The sequence below is a fragment of the Ceratotherium simum genome, chromosome 33 (assembly GCF_057802395.1).
Source record: "Ceratotherium simum simum isolate JZ-2026a chromosome 33, ASM5780239v1, whole genome shotgun sequence".
Classification (NCBI taxonomy): domain Eukaryota; kingdom Metazoa; phylum Chordata; class Mammalia; order Perissodactyla; family Rhinocerotidae; genus Ceratotherium; species Ceratotherium simum.
The window spans coordinates 25,315,319-25,337,134 of record NC_141932.1 but is presented as its reverse complement, the minus strand read 5'-3'; the positions used below and the strand labels follow the sequence as shown (position 1 = coordinate 25,337,134).

At 39.5% G+C, this 21,816-nt stretch overlaps 1 protein-coding gene across 4 annotated transcripts in view; it reads right to left on the bottom strand.

Annotated features, from left to right (window-relative positions):
- Positions 1 to 17,792, bottom strand: part of UBA2 (ubiquitin like modifier activating enzyme 2) — a 39,497-nt gene extending 21,705 nt beyond the window's left edge. For 3 of the 4 annotated variants that reach the window (XM_087422100.1, XM_004439700.3, XM_087422101.1), the window contains exons 1-8: positions 17,624 to 17,792; positions 15,757 to 15,840; positions 14,694 to 14,764; positions 12,675 to 12,739; positions 11,283 to 11,383; positions 9,477 to 9,598; positions 2,570 to 2,637; positions 1,964 to 2,085 (exon numbers count right to left, since the gene is read on the bottom strand). In XM_087422100.1, the coding sequence (XP_087278226.1) occupies positions 1,964 to 2,085; positions 2,570 to 2,637; positions 9,477 to 9,598; positions 11,283 to 11,383; positions 12,675 to 12,739; positions 14,694 to 14,764; positions 15,757 to 15,840; positions 17,624 to 17,761 (771 nt within the window). In that variant the 5' untranslated portion in view covers positions 17,762 to 17,792. Of the gene's footprint in view, positions 1 to 1,963; positions 2,086 to 2,569; positions 2,638 to 9,476; positions 9,599 to 11,282; positions 11,384 to 12,674; positions 12,740 to 14,693; positions 14,765 to 15,756; positions 15,841 to 17,623 lie in introns of those variants that run through there. The other variant, XM_087422102.1, reaches the window with a different exon arrangement.
- Positions 17,793 to 21,816: the final 4,024 nt, after the last annotated feature.

The following is a 21,816-nucleotide window of genomic DNA, read 5'->3' as shown; positions in this document are numbered from 1 at the left end:
TTCTATCACCTTCTCCAGCCCCCGAATCCCTACACACTGCTTCCCACCTCACCTATCTGAGAATGGCACCTCTATTCTCCTGCTGCCCAGCAAGAAGCCAGGTATCATTCTTGACTCCTCACCTTATACATCCAAAGTCCTGTTGAGTCTAGTTTTCCTCCACGCTCCACTGGGAATGAAGATATGGGTTGTACTTCAGATTACTTGGGCACTGCACAACTCCAGAAGGCACTGTCCCATACTGGTTACAATAGGAATACCAGGTCCTAGAGTGGTGCACTGCAGACCCTCTATACCCTTTTAGTCATCCTACAGACTACCTTTAATGGATTCCCACTGTCTTGGTATAACATCCTTATCATGACCTAGAAAGTCCTGCCTGATCTAGCCTCCGCTTGCCTTTATAGTCCTCTTTCCACTCTCCTCTTTAATGGGAATTATTTCAGTTCTTCAACCTGAGAGTTTCTTGGTATATGCTGTACTGTATCCCCACCCTTATTCTTTACAGCCTTGGGTTGAAACGTTACTTCCTCTGGAAAGCCTCCTTTGAATGCTCATGCTAGATCTAATAATGTTAATGATAATAGGTTAAGTCTACTTATTAAAGGGTTCCAATGCGTCTGAACTTAATGTCATAACACTAAATCTGAAACTTACTTGTTCAATGTTTGACCTCCCCTCTAGACTATGAGTTCCCTACAAAGAGCAGGGACTCCATTTTCTGTTTTGTCTACCATTTATCTCCTGTCCTTAAAGTGGTGCCTGGCACACAGCAGATGCTTAAGTTACCTGTTGAATAACAGCCTAGAGATGCACTTCAGATTACTGTGGCATTCAACTGTTGCTCAGATTGGAGTGAAAATAGGTATATGGACACCAATTTGGAAAATACTACCGCTACCCATATCAGAGTTAAGTGCATTTTAAGTATAATCAAAATAAAAAACATTTTCCAAGGAAAAGGCTGTATCGAGGAAATAAATGCAATAGGTTTAAGACAGTCAACCTGTGACATCTGTTACCACGGAGGAAAGAGATGAAATGTAAGCTGGAGGGAGCAGTAGGCCATCTGCTTAGGAGAGGGCGACCTAGGCATGTCAAGAAGCAGAGAGAAGGAGCCAAGAGAGTTTCAAGATGCAGGGCAGAATGAAAATACTGTTTGAAGAATAAGGGGAAGGAAAAATAGTCGGTGGAAGACTTAACCTTTACTCAAAGAGATTTCTCTCAAACACAAGGGGTAAAAAAAAAAAAAGAGTTTGCAGTGAAGTGGGACATTTTCTTAACAGGTAAATTATGTCCAATGGCCTTAAATCTGTTAATATATCCTTAAGGTCATCTGCTTAGTGATGGTGGCAAGAGTGTAATTAGGCAGTTTAGGCAGAGCTGAAAAAGTTTCAAGTATCTATTATGATAAACTTGCTAGGGAGTGAAGGCAGAAGAAATAAAATGACTTTTAAAACACAGAGCTGGAAGCCTAGCTGAGCTATAATTAGGTAGACCCAATTAAAACAATCTTGTAGATTTCTCTAGAAGTATTCAGTAGGCAAATAATATATACTAATGAAGACAGTCAGCCAAGAACAAGAGACTTAGAGATTTAAGAGCGATTTAGAACATGTCAATCAAACTGCCAATAGAAGATCTGAGCAGGAAATGGACATAAGACAAGAAACAGCAGGAAGCAGAGGTCAGTTATAAGGCAAACCAAGAAGTTCAGTGACGGTGAGGGAAGGAAAGACCAGCAAGAGCATATAAGCAAGCCTCTGTATTTCACCTCCTATAAAGATGCTACACGATTTAGTGCTGGTGCTAAAATGTCAAAACCTGCTTATCCCGACTACGTCAATCAATTTATTAAAACAGCATTAGGTATAAAAAGAAGCATAATTCCATTACATGTACTATTTAAAAAAAAAAACAAAATAATAAATCTATCCCCAATTATAAAGAAAGTAAATCTAACCTTGGTAAAAAGTTTAACTGGATCATATCCCGTTGATTTAGCCCATTCCTTAGTAGAAATACGTTTAATGTCACCATCTTCATTAGATGCTCTGGCTCTGGCTTCAGCTTCCATTGGTTCCCCTACAAAACAAACACCACTTTATTTTCAATATAATATAATTTTCAATATAATACATGTAGAACTAAGCTCTCATCCACCTTTAGTGAAAAAAGAGTCACTCATGGAAGTCACCTGCATGGGATACATTCTGAGTTCAAGGAGGAAGGATGATAACATGCTGATCAGCAACTTTTTCTACCTCAATGTCTGAAGACCACATGTAGAGCAGTTCAAAGTACAGACTTATAATCAGATCTGGGAACAACTCCCAGCTCTCTTTATCAGATTCATAAAATTTCTCTGTACCTTAATTTCCTCACCAGTAAAACAGGACCAGCCATTTTTTTAAAACACTGTTTTAAAGATGAAATAATATATCTTAAACACTTATTATCTAGCACATAACAGCAATTACTTTTTTTCCTCTTAAGCTATTGATATTAAATTAGCAAAATAAAGGTAGCACTCACTAATAAGAAAATATATTCCAAATAATTTACTCACAGGAAGCTTCAGGGTCAGCTCTGTCAGGAGACACTTCTTGATCAGCATCTTCTTCCCCAAACAACTGGCTATAATTTAAGAGTAGTAAATATTTACATACAACAAAATATTCTGAACAAATGTTTACTTTTCCTACCTTTCTCTCAAAAAACTAATTTAGAATATCCCAAATCTTTAGTGGGGATGAGAATAAACAATTGATAAATTATACTCCACAAACTTAAAATTATTAAAGCAATCTGTTTAGACAGCTCGCACCCTAATTTCAACCACAACACAAGCAAGGCTAAATTTTAGTAGACCTATATTCATTCCTGTCAGCTAGGCTCTGCAAATTCCTGTCAAAACCTTTCAACAAGAGAAATGGGGCCAGCCCGGTGGCGCAAGCAGTTAAGTGTGCATGCTCTGCTGCGGCGGCCCGGGATTCGAAGGTTCGGATCCCGGGCGCGCACCGACACACCGCTTGTCAAGCCATGCTGTGGCAGTGTCCCACCTAAAGTAGAGGAAGATGGGCACGGATGTTAGCTCAGGGTCAACCTTCCTCAGCAGAAAAAAGAGGAGGATTGGCATTGGATGCTAGCTCAGGGCTGATCTTCCTCACAAAAAAAAAAAAAAAAAAAAAAGAGATAGATGAGCAACTTTTACATTCCAACTCGGATAACATTCTAATGCCAGAATAATGTTTGTGAGGCATACCTACAGTTAGCTGCTCAACAAACATTATCACACCTGCTCTGTGCCGGCCAACGCTCTAGGAGCAGGGCACTAAGCAGTAAATATGACATTTGTTTTCATGGTAGTATGTACCTTTACTACTGAAGAGTCTTAAGAAATAATATAAAAATATTAAGCTGAAATTCCCTTTTGTTAATCAAGTTATCCTAAAAATGGTTTTTTTTTTTTTTTTTTTTAAGATTTTATTTATTTATTTTTTCCCCCCAAAGCCCCAGTAGATAGTTGTATGTCATAGCTGCACATCCTTCTAGTTGCTGTATGTGGGACGCGGCCTCAGCATGGCCAGAGAAGCAGCGCGTCGGTGCGAGCCCGGGATCCGAACCAGGGTCGCCAGCAGTGGAGCACGCTCGCTTAACCACCAAGCCACGGGGCCGGCCCTAAAAATGGTTTTAATAACACTTATGGAAATATTAACTTTCCAACCTTTCCTCAAGCACGTGACTTATAAAAAAGTTATCTTAAAGGAATTATTTGTACAGTTAAAAAACAGCCCAAAACCATAATCTCAAAGCTCCTAACAGACTACAAGAAAATGCCCATTTGTTTCCACAACCCCACAGTAACATATAAGAGTTCCTACTGATTCACTTCCTCTCCATACTCAATGTTTTGTCAAACTCTCTTAGAGAGTGTAAAATAATATGTTACTGTGGTTTTATTCTTAATTTTGCAAGCTAGTCATAAAGTTAAACATATCCTCGTTTGCTTATCGCCTGTTTGGGCTTCCCTGTAAGTGAAAAACATGTCTGTTTCTATTATTTTGTCAGGTTGTCTTTTTCTTAGATTACAGAAATATATTTCAGATCACAATTTTTAATTGATTATATGTTGTAAATATTTTTCCCCACATAATGGCTTATTACTTATACTTTATTTAATGTCTTTTGAAGACAAGATATTCAATGAATTTGGATATATCAATCCTTCTTTTATGGTCAGCACATTTTTTTTTCCTTGAGAAATTGTTCCCTAACACTGAGGATAAAGACTTTCTCCTATATTAGAAAGATTTAGCTTTGCCTTTCACATCTAAATACTTAATCCATCTGGACTCAATTTCTATATAGTGTTTGAAGTAGAGAATATAAATTTTTTCCACGTTGATAATGAATTATTCTTTTATTTAATCCCTTCTTTCAACTGGGATCTACTATGCAATCTCAGTCATGGTCTGTTTTTCTATCCCTGTACCAGCAACACACTAAATTATTTTTAGCTTATATTAAATCTTGACATCTGTTAGAGAGAGTCACCTCTATCTATTCTTGTCCAGTAATGTTTTCATTCTTCTTAAGCTTTATTCTTCCATATAAATTTTAGAATCAGCAGAACACGTTCCAATAAAATCTCTGATGAGGCATTAATTAGAACCGCATTGAATCTATAGATCAATTTGGAGATAAATGATATATTGACAATATTGGGACTTCTGATCCACAAACACACCCTTCTCTTTTTATTTGGTACTTCTTTTTATTATTTTATTATTTTTTTAAAAAATATTTATTTTGTGTGTGTGTGTGACAAAGATCAGCCCTGAGCTAACATCCATGCCAATCCTCCTCTTTTTGCTGAGGAAGACCGGCCCTGAGCTAACATCCATGCCAATCCTCCTCTTTTTGCTGAGGAAGACTGGCCCTGAGCTAATATCCGTGCCTATCTTCTTTCACTTTATATGGGACGCCGCAAAAGCATGGCCTGACAAGCGGTGCGTCAGTGCACGCCCGGGATCCGAACCCAGGCCGCCAGCAGTGGAGCGTGCGCACTTAACTGCTACGCCACTGGGCTGGCCCCTGGTACTTCTTTTTATGTTCCAATAGTCACTAATTTTTTATATTGGGTCTAGATTTATTGTCAGGTACTTCAATGCTTTTTGACGCTTTATATTTAATTATCTTTTATAGTTAGTTACATGATTTTATAGTGAGTTATTTATTTTTAAATTACATTTTCTAACTGCCTGATGCTATGTATAGAAATGTAATTGAATTTTTATAATCTTTTACTTGGCCATGTGGCTAATAAGCTGTTGCCATTTCTAATAATTTATCTAGATTCTTTGGAGTTTTTAATGCAGTTTAACTACACTGTATGCAAATGACAAGTTTTGTTTCTTCCTTTCCCAATTCTTAAGCCTAATATTTTTTTTGATCTTATTGTGCTGTCATTACAAAACCAAACAGAAGTAGCAATAACAAGCATCCTTACATTGTCCTTGATTTCAAAGGGGATGCTTTAAAATCTTCATCATTAAAAATACTGCTTGTATTAAGTATATGGATAGCAAATAGTGGGAGCCAGGTTTATAACTATTGGAGTGGGAGTTTACAGATAAGGAAGGGGAGGAAACTAGAATGATCCATGTACTAACAGATTAAAGTTGGAAACAGATGGTTAGACATAGAAATATTTAGTGTTGGTGTACATATACACAATAGTATAAATATATTTTTTGCTGTCACCTAAGAGGGCCTAAAAGAAACAACACCCCAGCAGCATGCCTAAGCACTCAGATCTTGATTTCTAATACCATTCTTCAATAAAAGGAACCAGAGTTCCTTACAGAAATGTCTGACTCTAGGATTGGGGCAGGAAATATATAAGATGAACCTGGAGCATCTTGTAGTACCAGAAACTAAGGAACTGCTCCAAAAAAACACACATTCATGGCTTTAATAACACTTATGGAAATATAACTTTCCAACCTTTCCTCAAGCACACGACTTATAAAAAAGTTATCTTAAAGGAATTCTTTGTACAGCTAAAAAAAAAAAAAAAGCCCAAAACTATCTCAAAGCTCGTGACAGACTACAAGAAAATGCCCATTTGTTTCCACAACCCCACGGTAACATGTAAGAGTTCCTACCGATTCATACCGATTCCAGTACGTCAGAGAGCACAGAGCCAACTGAAACAACTCCCAATGGCCAAAGTTGGAACAATTTGAGCAACAAAATAAAGTAGTATTGGATTATAAGCCAAAGTACTATAAAATATATTCAATATCTATGAGTCCATACTAATACAAATAAATGACTGAATAAATTAATAAATGGGTGACAAGAGACAAATCTTCCAGGCAGAACAACTCCAAATAATTTATGTAGATCCTCTGCCCTCAAGTAGGTGGAACACAGCTCCCCACTCCTTAGGTGTACAGTACAGTATAGAAAGGGGTGGGAGGAGTAACTTTACAGTGAAGAAATCTGACAAACACTACTTTAGTTAAATGATCACGGCCAACATTGACAATTATAAACCATATTGATAATATGGGACCTTCATATGATGTGATGAAAAAGGCAATTTACCTGTGTAGTCTTCCTCCCAATAACCTATAACCACAGTATTACCATGAGAAAAACATAAGACAAATTCCAATAGTGGGGCATCCTATAAAATACCTGACATACTCTTCAAAACCATCAAGGTCATCAAAAACATGGACAGTCAGAAACTGTCACAGCCAAGGGGGCGCCTAAAGAGACATAACAACTAATTGTATTATGGTATCCTAGAACAGAAAAAGGACATTGGGTAAAAACTAAAGAAATATACATAAACTATAGACTTTAGTTAATAAATAATGTATCAATATTGGTTGATTAACTATCACATATGTATCACACTAATATAAGATGTTAAGAACAGAGGAAACTGGGTGTGGGAACTCTGTACTATCTTAATTTTTCTGTAAATCTAAATCTGTTCTGAAAAGTAAAGTCTGTTAAAAATAAAAAAAAAAACCTGGGGGCCGGCCCGGTGGCATAGTGGTTAAGTTCATGCGGTCTGCTGCGGCGACCCGGGATTTGCAGGTTCGGATCCCGGGCACAGACCGACGCAATGCTTGTCAAGCCATGCTGTGGCACCATCCCAGATAAAGTAGAGGAAGATGGGCACGGATGTTAGCCCAGGGCCAGTCTTCCTCAGCAAAAAGAGGAGGATTGGCAACGGATGTTAGCTCAGGGCTAATCTTGCTCAGAAAAAAAAAAGAAAAGAAAAGAAAAAACTGTTTGCCAAAAAAATAGAGCTTGCAAGTTACTTTTTGTGAAATTTTGCAGTTACATCGTTATATGGATACTTTTCTGTGTGTATATATATTATACCTTAATCAAAAAATAAAGAAAACCAGGGGCCAGCCTGGTGGCATAGTGGTTAAGTTCTTGCCCTCCACTTTGGTGGCCTGGAGTCTGTGGGTTTGGAACCCCCGGCGAGGGCATACGCACCACTCATCAAGCCATGCTGTGGCAGCGTCCCACATACAAAATGGAGGAAGACAAGCACAGTGTTAGCTCAGAGCTAATCTTCCTCAGCAAAAAGAGGAGGACTGGCAATGGATGTTAGCTCAGAGCCAGTCTTCCTCACAAAAAAATAAAAAACAAAAAAAAGAAAGAAAGAAAACTGAAGTTTGCTGTAGGTTTCTAGAAGATATCTTTTATCAGGTTGATAAAGTTCTCTTCCTATTTTACTAAGAATTTTTATCACGAAAGGGTGTTTGCTAAGTTATACCAAATGCTTTTTCTACATCTATGAAGATTATATAGGTTCTCTTTAATTTCTTAATGAAGTCAATGACATTTATCGATTTTTCTAGCGTTAAACCATGCTTGCATTCCTGGAATAAATACAACTTGGTCATGATATACTTTTTGTTTTATACAATTCTAGATTCGTATGCTAATGTTCTGTATAGGATTTTCATATTTACATTTATGAATGAGGATGTCTTGCAGTTTTCTTTTTATCCCCTAATGGTCTTAACTGGCTTTGCTATCAAAGACATGATAGTCTCAGGACATGAAGTAAGTATTTCTTTTAAAAATTTCTCTGGGAGAGTTTATATAAGATTAGAATGATTTATTCCTTGCAAGTTTAGCGGAAACCAACTGTAAATTCACATAGGTTTGGTGCATTATTCAGAAGAATTTAAACCATTGATTAAATTTCCCTAAGGCAACATGCTAGTCGGGCTTTCTATTTCAAGTCAGTTTTGTAAGTTTTTTTTAAATGCATTTATCCAGATCATTAAATTTTTAAATGTACTGGCATGGTCTTCTCTTATTATTATCCCTCTCCCCTTTTTTCTTTCTTTTTTTTTTTTTTATAATTTTATTTATTTATTTATTTATCCCCCAAAGCCCCAGTAGATAGTTGTGTGTCATAGTTGCACATCCTTCTAGTTGCTGTATGTGGGACACGGCCTCAGCATGGCCGGAGAAGCGGTGTGTGGGTGCGCGCCCGGGATCCGAACCCGGGCCACCAGCAGCGGAGCGTGCGCACTTAACCACTAAGCCATGGGGCCGGCCCTCCCCTTTTTTCTTATCATCATTCTAATCTGTGCTGAGATTATACTCCCCATTTAGTTATTTATCTCTCCTCTCCTTTTCATGATCAAACTTGCCAATTTTTTTGCTCTTATCTCAATTATATCTTCCTTCTAATTTGTTTGTTCTGTTTTTCTTTTTCTAACGTAAGTTGGATCCTTAGCTCATAAATGTTCACCTTTCTTCACGTGTGTAAGCCTATAACTTTCTTCCAACTACCACATTCGATTCATCCTACAAGTTTCACATGTAGTATCCTTACTATCATTACAAAGTATTTTTAACTTCCATTATGATTTCTTTTTTAACCAATGAGTTATTTACAAGTATGTTCCAAATACACAGATTTGTATTCATTTAGTCACATGCCTGTCTCCATTATTAGACTAAGCCTCCTAAATAAACAGTCCGTGGCATAAGACAGGCATGTAATGAATGTTGGTTGAATTTTTTTTGTTTGTTTTAAAGATTTTATTTATTTATTTTTTCCCCCCAAAGCCCCAGTAGATAGTTGTATGTCATAGCTGCACATCCTTCTAGTTGCTGTATGTGGGACGCGGCCTCAGCATGGCCGGAGAAGCGGTGCGTCGGTGCGCGCCCGGGATCTGAACCCGGGCCGCCAGCAGCGGAGCGCGCGCCCTTAACCGCTAAGCCACGGGGCCGGCCCTGTTGGTTGAATTTAATTTAACCCAAGAAATATCACAAGAAAGCCACTAAAGTTGTCCCTTCACCATATTTAAAACAACATTCATCATAAGTACAACTTCTCCAAGGTATTTAAATAAAACACGATCCCCATTTTCTACCATCAGTACTGAAAATATGTGCAGAAATACATATACTCTTACTTGAACAAATACTTTGCCCAAACGATGCAATGAATAGGTTCTGAAGGTGTGTTACGAATTGTACAGCCAGGAAAAGTTCTCTGGGTTGGCTTGGGATGACATTCATAGCACTCAGTCACACCCTACAAAGTCAGGATATGAGAAAAACATTTATCCCATGATGGTGGTTTCTCAACATTATAAGGTAACGTAATCATAAACATCTCATTCATTCATCTACATTCCAACTGGGTTTTATAATGTCAAGAAAATTTTAAAATATTAGTGACTCCAAAATCCCTACTTTACAGATAAAGAACTATAACATAAAAGCTAACTAAATCAACCACAGTCAAAACTAAGGCTAAGCCAGGACTCCTCTGACTCCTGGCCCAGTGAACACCACTTACAACAAGCCAAATAAAAATTACTGCACCTGATATCAAGGATGAGAAGTTTACCTTGATCACACTAAACAGAAAGAAAAACTAGTAGAAAGCTTCCCAACTGTAAGCTTTCCAACCAATTATCTCTCAAAGTTGTGAAACTCAGTTATTTACATATTAATTCATAGCCTTACCTTATAATCTCCTAAAAATTAAATGAACTACAAGTATTAATTTCAAGAGCTATCTAGATACATGGAAAAATCCTAGGTATTACCAAACCAAATCTTCTTTTTTTTTGATATAGGATTACATTTCAAGTTACACTGTAAGGAATCTCTAGAAGTCTATGGCACCTGAGACAATTTTCCAAAACCATTAAATGAACATTCTTCATCTGAGCAATTCTCAACCTCAATCTTAATACACACTAGTGCCCTAGGATCATGGTAATGAGCAATGTCTGTCTAATAATGGTTAAAGAACCAAATCCTGCAAATAATGTTTTAATATAAATGACAGCAGATCTAGTCTTCTCCGTAATGTCATTTCTAGTATCCTTCCAATACGCTTTATTGGGGGCAGCCATATGGCAAGCAGTCATCCCTCATATCACAGTGGAAAAAAAGAGAACTACTGCCTTAACCTATCAACAGATCCTGAAGGTCCCAATGATTTAACTAAATTTAATACACATTGATATTTACAACAGTATTTGTAGAATGATACAAAATAAGCTTCCAAGAGTAATATCTAACAGTTAATACAAATGAAGTAGAGCCACAATTTTCAACATGGGTAAACTGCCAAACAGCAGACAAAAATACCATATTTTAAGTAGTGTGTAATTCCTTTTAGTTTCAAAACCTGCAAAATGATTCTTCATATGTATCTGTTTAATTTCTTAAAAGAACTAAAAGAAAAACTATCTGAACAGCAAATGAATCACAATGCTGAAATTTTATAAAACTGGCCTATGACTTCACAGGTATTTGCTCTATTATTCTCTAATTTTATCTAAATGTTTGAAATATTTCACAAACACACCACAAATTTTTTTCAAAGTACTCTTTAGATCTATAAATTCAGATGTCTTTAGACAAAAAGTAACTTTTTAGAATCCTGGTCTACCATATATCAATTACAGCATGACATACAGTCTAATGGTTACAAAGAATTTTAAAAGGCAAGTTTATTATGCTTACCAGTCTAAGGATTTTAATACACAGGCTAAGTGAAACAAAGCTAAGTGAAACCAGAGCTAAAAGATCTCTGCTTATACTCTTTTGGGGTACCTTTATAGCATCCTAAGTTTTATAGGGGCACAAAAATCCTTACGTCTTAGATACTGAACAGTCCATATCATACAAATCCAAAGTTTACTTCTTCTCTCCTTAAGGTCCCAAATATATATTTGGGAAGTAAAAAAAACTTTCTTTACCTTTTTGATAGTAGTTACTTGCCCAAGATAACCAGCAGTTCCACTCTCAATAAGAGGGACGCCAGCTGCCAGACACATCCTATTAACATGGTTGCGGGCAGCTGGAAGAAAAATACTAGTTAGCAGGAGTTTATGGAAAAAAAAAAAAGAAAAAGAAAAAGAAATTAGTTACCTTTAATTAGGATGACATTTACCCAAACTATTTCTTGTTTTTATTTTATGTGCAATTTTCTTATAGCTATGACTAGAGCAATACAACTGTTAACAGACATTTAAAAGACATTCACTAGCAAAACTGCAAACATGAGAAATCTGTACCACAAACTGACTCCAGGAAAAGCACCCCTACATATAATTTTTAATCCCAAAGTGCCATCTTCCTCTTCTATTGCTGTGCCTACTCTATTAGCCTTGGCTGAAATCTTTTCAATGTGTTCCAAGCCCTTAACTTGCAATCATTCTAACATAATTATCAAGCAATACATGGAAATGAATGGAGAATGTGGAATATCAACTTGGAACTATTAAGGTAGTTTAAAGCTAGGGGAAAAAACATGAGTCCAGTTAAGAGTCATCCTAACCCTTTCTCATGCTACTTTGTATATTTTTTCTTTTGGTATTTCTGGTCCAAAATTGTTACAAACTCACTTGACAGATGTACTTTTACACGTGGAAGTAATTACAGGCAAGGAATATTATTATTTTCACCCCTACATTCCAGATACACAGATTTGTTAACAATGACTGGCTACACAATACTTGATTAAATGAAACATCACATCATCTTGTGAAAAGCTTAAATGGTCTAAAATGTGTACATCTAGTAGAATCCAGCCTCATATTTTATGGCACCAGATATACCCAAAATAATTCAAGAGCCCTGGCTTCTATACTAACTCTGGCACCCTGTTGCCTCCTTCTTAAAACAGTGATTTTCAGCCCACTTCACTTTAGAATCATCCGGGGAACTTCGAAAAAATATGATGTCCAGGCCCCATTCACAGAATCTGATTTAACTTGTCTTGGGTGAGATCTGGCCATTGATATTTCTTAGATCTCCACATAAATGAAGGGAGCCACACTGTGTTTAAGTGCCAGGCTAATCTGAAGCACACACACATGCACACACCCTATGTAGTCTCCCTCTTTAGTAACTTTAACTTGCCCTATAGTCATACTTTTTGGAGGAATAACAAAGTATATGATAGCTAAATTCCTTCCTGGAACCAGTTCTAGTTAAAATTACAATCTATTGAAAAGCTTTAAATCTGATCTTACTTCCCCTTAGTTAAGTTCTAACTAATAAGGAAATAATTAATACTAAATGTGTAAACAGCCTTGTTATGGAGGAAAGGAAATACTTAGAAATTAAAAGTATTAAAATAATCTCACCTCTGTTATCTAAAGCATTCATAACCAATATAAATTGTCGAAAAAATTCCACATTATAGTCAGGGCTACAAAGTAAAACAAAAAAAGGTCACCAAAACAACTGGCCTTACACATGATTTTCACAGTATAATATAGGGTCCTAAAAAGCATATTAAAGTAATAATAGTGCAAAAATAACTGATATTTGGGGTCTCTACCATATAGACAGGGTTGAATTTTTCCAAACTTTAAAGAAATTATTTCCCCCTAATTCCTATGAGGGACTACACATCCTTTTTGGCCAGCTACCTAGGGCACAAGAGCAGGATCTCAAACTGGCAGAAAGATGGCACTGGTCCCACCAGGCTGCCTCCGGGCAGCAAGTGCCTGGGAACATATAAAGAACACATTCCCAGGATCTGCCTGGCCTCTGGCTTCACCTCACATGGTCAGGGTCAGCCAGGGTTCAGGCCCCTAGGGTCCCTGCTTTTAGCAGCACTGGGAAAGCAGCACAGGGTAAGGAGGTTGTAGAGCTATAAGCAGGATTATAGAGCAAACATCCAGAGAATACAAAGGATGCTGGAGACCAAATTCCCTAAAAAAGTGTAAGACTTTCTCTAATTCTAGACCTCAAACAAAAACTCATTATTTTTACTACCATTTACTTGTGAGCTAGACAACAACCACAGATAAAGGATAATTTAGGCCCAGGGATCTTTTGCCCCAATACCTCCAAAATTATATATTTACTCTATTTATCTTGACTGAGATCAGAGCGTATTTATGTACCGTCAAAAACACTGCCTCATCGCAATTCTCAGTGTTATATCACAGAAGCCACAGTCCTAATAAACGAATTATTTCCGGAGGGAACTTTTTAAACTGAAAAAGGCCACAGCTGAAATTGATGAGAATGAAAGCAATATATTTAGAAAAGTCTGAATCATCACATATAAGGATTTTTCATAGTTTAGAATATCTTTTAGATTATAACAAGAATATAAAGTCCTTTATAAGTTTCCAAGTACAGTCATGCACTGCATAATGACGTTGGGTCAATGACAGGCCGCATATACGATACTGGTCTCACAAGATTTGTACCATATAGCCTAGGTATGTAGTAGGCTATACTATCTAGGTCTGTTTAAGTACTGGAGGGGAGGAAGAAATTTTCCTCTACCTTTCTAGGTTCTTCTGGCTGATCCAAGAATTAAATTGACATGAGACAGATTAATAGGAGAAAAACAAAAGTTTAACAACATGTATACATGGGAGAAACCTAGGAAAACTGAGTAACTCGACAAAATGGCCAAAGCCCTCACCTTAAATACCATCCTCAGCTAAGGAAAATGTTGAGGGGTGAGGAAAGTTAGGGACTTCAAAGGAAGGAAGGCAATTCACAGGTAGATGAAAAGGAGCAAAGGTTGGAAAATAAGTGTTTGTGTGGCCACACAGAAACCGAAGAACACAGCGCAGAACCAAACAGGCTTTTCTAGGTTCCTCCCTATCTACCACCTAGCTCATGTCATGCTAAAGTGATAGCTGGCTCCTTGAGTCAGGTTTTTTAATCTGAATTCTTCTAGGCAGTTAAGAGGGAGGTAACAAGAATGAGTCTTGTGTTTCTTAAAAATAATCAGCCTAAAATAATCCTCATGCTAAAGAGACACATTTTGGGGTGGCAAATTTTGTTCCCCTTCAGTACATTCTACGATGCTAGCACAAGGACGAAATCAGCTAATGACACATTTCTCAGAATGTGTCGCGTCATTAAGCAACACATGACTGTAACTTATTTATTGAAGGTATTAAAATACCTCACCTATTATCCAAATCATTCAAATCATATATAAACTGTAAAAGAATGCCACTTAACTTATGTGGGCAAAACTTCCACATTTTAATTATTCTAGAAAAATCATTTTTAAAAAGCAGAATGACTTTCAGCTCATATATCTGGCTAATAAAAATCTCGTATACTTTAAAGGTTTAATTAAAAATTCATAGCAAACACAATTTTGCAACATAATAATTAAAGCATACTTCATGATGCTGTCATGGTAGGCTATGATATTAGCTTTCGGGTAAAACTGCAGTACACTTTCTTTGGCAACCTGGAAAAACAAACAACACTAAATTACTAATTTACTATAACATTTATATATGTTATTTGAAATCTATTTATGGCAGACAACAGTTGTTTCATCTACTTACAGAATATCTTATTTATATTAAAAACTAAAGAAATATAAAAATGTGACAGAAAATTTCATTAAGATTAAGCTATATACACATATTTATAAAATAACAGGAGAACTGCCCCCCTCCCATATACACTTCTACACAACTGGCAAGCTTCAACAAGAATAAAAATGTAGTAACCAAGTGCCATTCATTGAACAAATATTTACTGAGCATCTTCTATGTGCCAGGATTTGTATATAAGGCACTTGGTAAGCAAAAGTGACATTAATCAAATAACCTCCTAGATAAATATAACTGCAAACTATGATACACGATACATAGAAAAAGTAGAGGTTGTTGAGAGGAAGATCTGATTTAGTCTAAGAGGTTTAGGAGAGCACTCTTAGAGAAGGGAGCCAGAATTCTAAAATTGAAAAGGAGAAAAGAGTGGGAGTTTGCCAAAAGGGCTGGGAGAAAAGCAAAGGGAAAAGATGTTTTAAGACCCTGAATCAAGATGGAACATTCAAGAACTAAAGAAAGGTCAAGAACTAAAGGGTGTCTAGAACCTCAAGGGAAGCTATCGTCGTCTTAGGCTGTAGCTTCTCTTGCCCCCAAATAGGAGCAGCCAATCTCCAGCTAGTGTAGGAACACAGGCTCAAGACAAGTAAACGATCAGAAGTGTAAGCACGAAGGGGACTACAGGACTGGGTAGAGCATTTCTTGGGTAGAGCATTTCTATTTTAGTTCTTTACTCAACGTATCTTTTTATTCTTCACAATCTCTCAGCTAAAAAGAGATGGCTTCCCCCATATTCTCCCTCCTACTAGAGAGTCTGAATCTGATACCATAAATAGAAGATAACCAAAGGATAGAAATATAAATGAACAGATAAATAGAAATCGTATGAGAAATATAAAGTTACCTGGGCCTTTGATCTTCCAACATGTTTCTTTTGAAATAAAAACTGCCTGTTGAGGTTGCTGACATCAATAGTATCCAGATCAATCTACAAATGCATAAACCCCAAATAAACCACAAATTTTTTGGTATGTCTGAGCAAAATCACTATCCTCAGCATCCGTAATACAGAACTTTTGATATTTGCTACATTAGTGGAGAAAATACTTTTAGACCAATAATACCAAAATTGTTAAATTAATAAAAAATAATTTAATGCATATTTTTAAAAAACCCAAGATTTAACTTCAGAGATAACTTTTTCAAAAATATTTTAGAAAAGATGCATTTTTTTTTTTGTTTAATCATCCTGGCAAATATGTTAGGAAATTCCTTAGATGGCATAAAATTATGTGTATTTATTGAAAATGCATTATATAATTCATTGGCTGTTTTCTTTAATTCAGAAGTCTTTACCCACACACAATTTCACTTACAATTATTACCTGAGGGCTGTGAAGTGAAACTTCTACAAAAGGTTAAAGAAGTGTCATGTTTTAAGTTTTACCTAATTGCTGCTTACAAGTAAACATGAGAAGAAAATAATGACTAAAGCTATTTTCATTCCATTTCAATAAGTTTAAATGAAGAGTAATCAAATGTTCTAGCTATGAAACATCCTGAGGGTTTTGGTTGTAATTTGTGAAAACCATCAAAACATAACCACCTAAACAAAATTTTTTATTTGTACTTTTTAAATTTACTATAAAAATTAAACCAAATAAAAATAGGATCAGCATTTATTTTTCAGGTGCCCAAATTCACTTTGTCTCTTACAAAATTTTTTTTAAACAAGTATCAGTAGTCATCAGCTAAGGCACAATCATATTTGGATTTGTGGTACAGAGTTGGATGGGAAGACTAACTCTGTAAAAGCCAAAGGAAAAATGCGTAAATTCTTTTCCCCCCAGTCACTCATTTATTAGTTCAGTCGGCCACATCTACTGTATTTTTCATTTCATGTTTCCACTACACCTTAAGACACTCTAAACTCACATCCAATTGCCAAGTAACATCTCCAATCTCTAAAAAGTTTACGTTAATAGAAATGATTTAAAATTACAGTGGCTCCCCGCCATTGTACACCAATGCAAAAGCTAAAATCCTAGCCAATATCTTTAACGAAATAAGCGAGTATACTATCTATGGTGACAACGACAAGTCACGCCGATTATCTGCACCCAGAAAAGAGGAGCGGGAGCCCTAAAGGAGTCCTGCCACTTACTTCGTGACCCAAGGTAGGTTACTAAACCTCACTGCATTTCACTTTTCTTCTCATCAGCTAAAAATAAAACAGCATGAAGATAGCGTCTGCAACCTCAGAGTGGTAGTGAAGATACACGCGTTAATGCGAGTAAACTGCTCAGGACCGCGCCGGGCTCGGGACGAGCGCTCAGTGGTCCCGGCTGCTGTTACCGCCACCCTCTGCTCTGCATCACGACTTCTGAGTTAAGGGGACCTCCGAACTGAACAGTCACAACATCCACGAGGGACTCAAACAATCACCTCCTGCCTCCCCTGAAAGCTGGGGAACCGCTCCGAAGCAGAAAGACACGAGGCCGCTTCCACACCCTAGAGCCGCCACAAATCGGCGCGGCCCGGGAGGCGGGGGACGGCCCACCGCGGGACGCCCGGAAGACCCGGGCCCGCGGGCTCGGCGTGCGGCGAGGCCCGCTCCGTCCCCGCCGAAGAGCTCCCTCTGCGCGGGCACCACGCCCCCGGGGCCTCTGGGCCTGCCGCCGCCCCCCAAGTCCGGTCCCGACCTCGGGCCCCGAGCCCCGCGTCCCGGCACCGCGGCCCGCCATTCAGCCGCGCGCACGCCCGGCCCTCACCAGGTCGATGTGGGAGAAGCCGGTGAGCACGAGGTTCTTGAGGAGCTCGCAGCCGATGCCGCCCGCGCCCACGACCAGCACCCGGCCACCGGCCACGGCCTCGGCCAGCTCCCGGGAGAGCCCCCGCGACAGTGCCATGGCGGGACGACCACGAGCCGCGGCGGCGCACAGGCGGGAGAAGCCAGCCGCGGCCGGAAACGGGTGGGGGAGGGGCGGCCCGGCTTCCGTTCCTGCGCACTGTGGCCGCCGGGCGGCGTCGGGCGGGCAGCGCCGCGGACCAGTCGTGTCGACCGTCGGAGCCGTGGCTGGGCTGTGGACAGGAGACTTCTTCACCCCTCTGGGTGCGCTCCAGCCCGGTCGTGTTTTGCAGGGACGCGCACAGACCCGCTCTGCCGCCTAATAAGCGTAACGGTCGCCTTTTAGCCTGCGATTGAACTCGCAGCCGCGACTTCCTTATAGGTTAGAAAATAATATCCCTGTATGTAAAGAGCTCTTACCAATTAACAAAACAGACGTCACCCAAACAAAAAATGTAGGCAAAGGATGTAAATAAGCGCTCACAAACAAAATGGGAGATATGATCAATAAGCATATTAAGATTTAATCAAACACATGCAAAATAGTATTCAAATTATTTTCACCTATTACACTGGTAAAAACGATGAGTGTTGGGGCCAGCCGGTGGCGCAAGCGGTTAAGAGTGCGCGCCCCGCTGATGTGGCCCGGGGTGCGCCGGTTCAGATCCCTGGTGTGCACTGATGCACCGCTTGTCTAAGCCATGCTCTGGCCGCGTCCCACATAAAGTAGAGGAGGATGGGGTGGATGTTAGCCCAGGGCCAGTCTTCCTCAGCAAAAAGAGGATTGGCAGATGTTAGCTCAGGGCCGATCTTCCTCAAAAAAAAAAAAGTATAAGACTATTATTGTCAAACAGTAGGAGAACAAGCCCTCCCATACACTGCAGGTAAGGATGCTGAAGCAAAGCCTTCTAGAGGGTAATTTGGCAATATGATTTCAAAAACCCTAAAATTGTGCATCCCTTTTGACTCATTCATTCCAATTCTAGGAATTTATCGTATGGCAGTTATCACTGATTAAAAAAAAAAACAGCCATAGAGATGTTCATTACAGGAACAAAAAATGGAAAAAACATTGTCCAAAATTGTGTTACATTTTGGATGCACATAAAAAAAATACTTTGCAGCAATTATAAATTATGTTGTGGGAAAATATTGATGGGGGAAATGCTCACAATATAATGTTAAATTAAAAAGATACAAAACCATTTAATTGATTAAATTCTTTAAAAACAAAATATATTTAAAAAACAGGAATAACCATGGTTAATATTTTTATGTATCTATGTGGGGTGGCATTGTATTTTTTTAATTTCTTCTTTACACTTTTTCGTATTTCGCAGATGCTCATGCTCCTCAATGAAAATGTTTTTTTTATTTTTTGTGTGTGTGAGGAAGATCAGCCCTGAGCTAACATCCATGCCAATCCTCCTCCTTTTTTTTCCCCTTTTTCTCCCCAAAGCCCCAGTAGATAGCTGTATGTCATAGTTGCACATCCTTGTAGTTGCTGTATGTGGCCACCTCCTCAGGCCAGACAAGCAGTGCATCGGTACGCGCCTGGGATCCGAACCCAGGGCTGCCAGTAGCAGAGCACGCGCACTTAACCGCTAAGCCACGGGGCCGGCCTCAAAAATGTTATTTTTAAAATCAGAAAAAAAGTATTAGAAGAAAAAGGGAAAAGATGGAAAACAGAGGAAAATGCTTTTGACTTCTGTGGTCTCTCATCAGCTGCTTGGTTCACCAACCACACACCAAGCAAGTCTATGAGGAGTACTTAGGCAGTTGCCCTGATGCACGAGGTGAAGGAAGGGCTCGAGCACCCAACCAGGGTTAGGGGGCACCCCTGCATAGTGGGCTGCTGATGTTCCTTCCCTACTTTTGCCTGGCTCTCACAAAAGCCCCCCCTGCTGGCATCTAAACCTAACAGAGGCCCTTCACAGGATGCTGACCTTCCTGCTCTCCAGACACTCAGTGAACGGGAGCCACCTTCCTTGGCTTCTCCTGCCTCCCTTTTCTTCCCCTTGCCTTCCCCTTCCCCTGGGCACCTAACTCTATGGCATTGCTTTTCTGTGTGTGTGTTGTTAAAAACAAGACAAGAAGTGAAAATGGAGTTGCTTATGCTAAGCTCCACATCACCAACCTGAAACTTAATGATCGTTTCGCCTCTCCCAGAAATGGAATCTTAAACCAGTCAATCAGGAATCTCCTGATCAGCACTAGTGAGGTCATCTGCCTGGCAGACCCCTGCCATCCCTGAGGGAAAGTAATAACCAACCCCCTTTTTTGCTATTTTAACTTTCTTGTTCCTGCTCCCTTCTGCCTATAAAAGTCTCTCATTTTGTACAGCTCCTCGGAGCTCCTATCTGCTAGATTGGATGCTGCCTGATTCCAACTGATTCTTCCTCAAACACACTCTTATGCCTCAGTTTATCTTTCAACAGCGTGTATAAAGTGTAAAATTTTTGCCCACCTTAACAACTCAAATGGGATACAAGTGCAAAAGTAACAACTGAAAACCCCACCCACACCGCACACCTAATCCAACTCCTGGCCTGTCTTTCTAGATCTAGGTCTTTTACATAGCAAGATGCAGAGTTTTACATTTAAATACGTTCTCACCGGACTTATTTTCTCCTATCTTGCTTCCTTAACAATATATGTTGCAAATATATTTCTACTGGATCATGAGAATGCCCCTGCTAATCTGTATTCTATTTAGATAAGACCTGATGCAAGTGTGTATAATTAGGTTTAAGAATGTGTTTGGGGGCTGGCCCGGTGGCACAAGTGGTTAAGTGAGCGCGCTCTGCTTCGGCAGCCTGGGGTTCACAGGTTCTGATCCCGGGTGCGCACCCACGCACCGCTTGTTAAGCCATGCTGTGGCGGCGTCCCATATAAAGTAGAGGAAGGTGGGCACGGATGTTAGCTCAGGGCCAATCTTCCTCAAGAAAAAAAGGGGAGGATTGGCATTGGATGTTAGGGCTAGTCCTCTTCAGAAAAAAATAAATAAATAAAAGAATTAAAAAAAAAGAATGTGTTTGGTTGGAAGCATAAGTCTGTCTCTGTCTAAAAGTTGAAAACATGACACCTAGCTCGGATATCTGAAAATGTCTACATCAACTTCTGATCTGGAAAAACATACTCTAATGCAACAATTCTACGCCATGCTCTCACCAAAGGTGGGTATTCTCCGGCCATTTAAATAAATCCAAATTAATGTACCTGTAAATCTGAGCAGTCTTGTTTTCTGCTCCAGTGGAGTAAGTTGTCTGACAGTCTGAGGCATTCCCTGCCCATAGAAGTGCCACAGGGAAACTGGTGGTCACTTCTCTGGCATGACAGAGAAAGGAGGAATCAAAACTTCTTCCTGCAGGGCTATCCTCCGTTTCGGCCCTGCAAATCCAGAGGACCTGAAACCTCACCAACCAGCACCTGCAGTTTCTACACAGCCAGCCCCCTTCCCTCAGGTGCCCCAGGGGCAGGAGGATCAGGTAGGTTCTCACCACTCACACACTGCCCAGGAGAACCACATCTCATGATAACAGGGGCCTAATGTGTGATTTACCAGAGCAGCAAATCAAATTGTTTATGTTGATACCCAGTTTCCTGACCTATGCAGGCAAAGAGCAGGTCTGTACACACCAGGTGGAAGTGTTTTCATGCTACTGTCGAGGGGTAGCAGAAAGGAAGAGTCTGATAACAGAAAAACTGAATGGAGAAAGGGGAGATTGGAAAGGTGGGCAGCCGGATGGAGGGACAATGTCCAGAAAAGAGAAAGGGGTCCCCCTCCCTGGGATGCTGCTGGGGCAGAAGGTGGGAGTAGGTGAGGGCAGGGACCTTTGGGTGGGGAAGCATGGGGCAAGTCCAAACAGCTCATGTCTCAGGGCAGGAGCCTCAAGCAGCTGGAGCAGGTCCAGTGGTCTGATCTGTCAGCACCCAGGGATGGCAACAGAGTGCAGTGAAGGCAGAGGCAGCAGGACTAACAAGAGACTAACTGCTGCTCATGGCTCTCCAGCTGCCCTCCACTAGAATGTCCACCAGGCTGCCTGTGTGGGGAACACCTGCCCTCTGGTTTGGCTACAGAGGAGCCACATCCCGAGCTGCCACTGTGGAGACAGG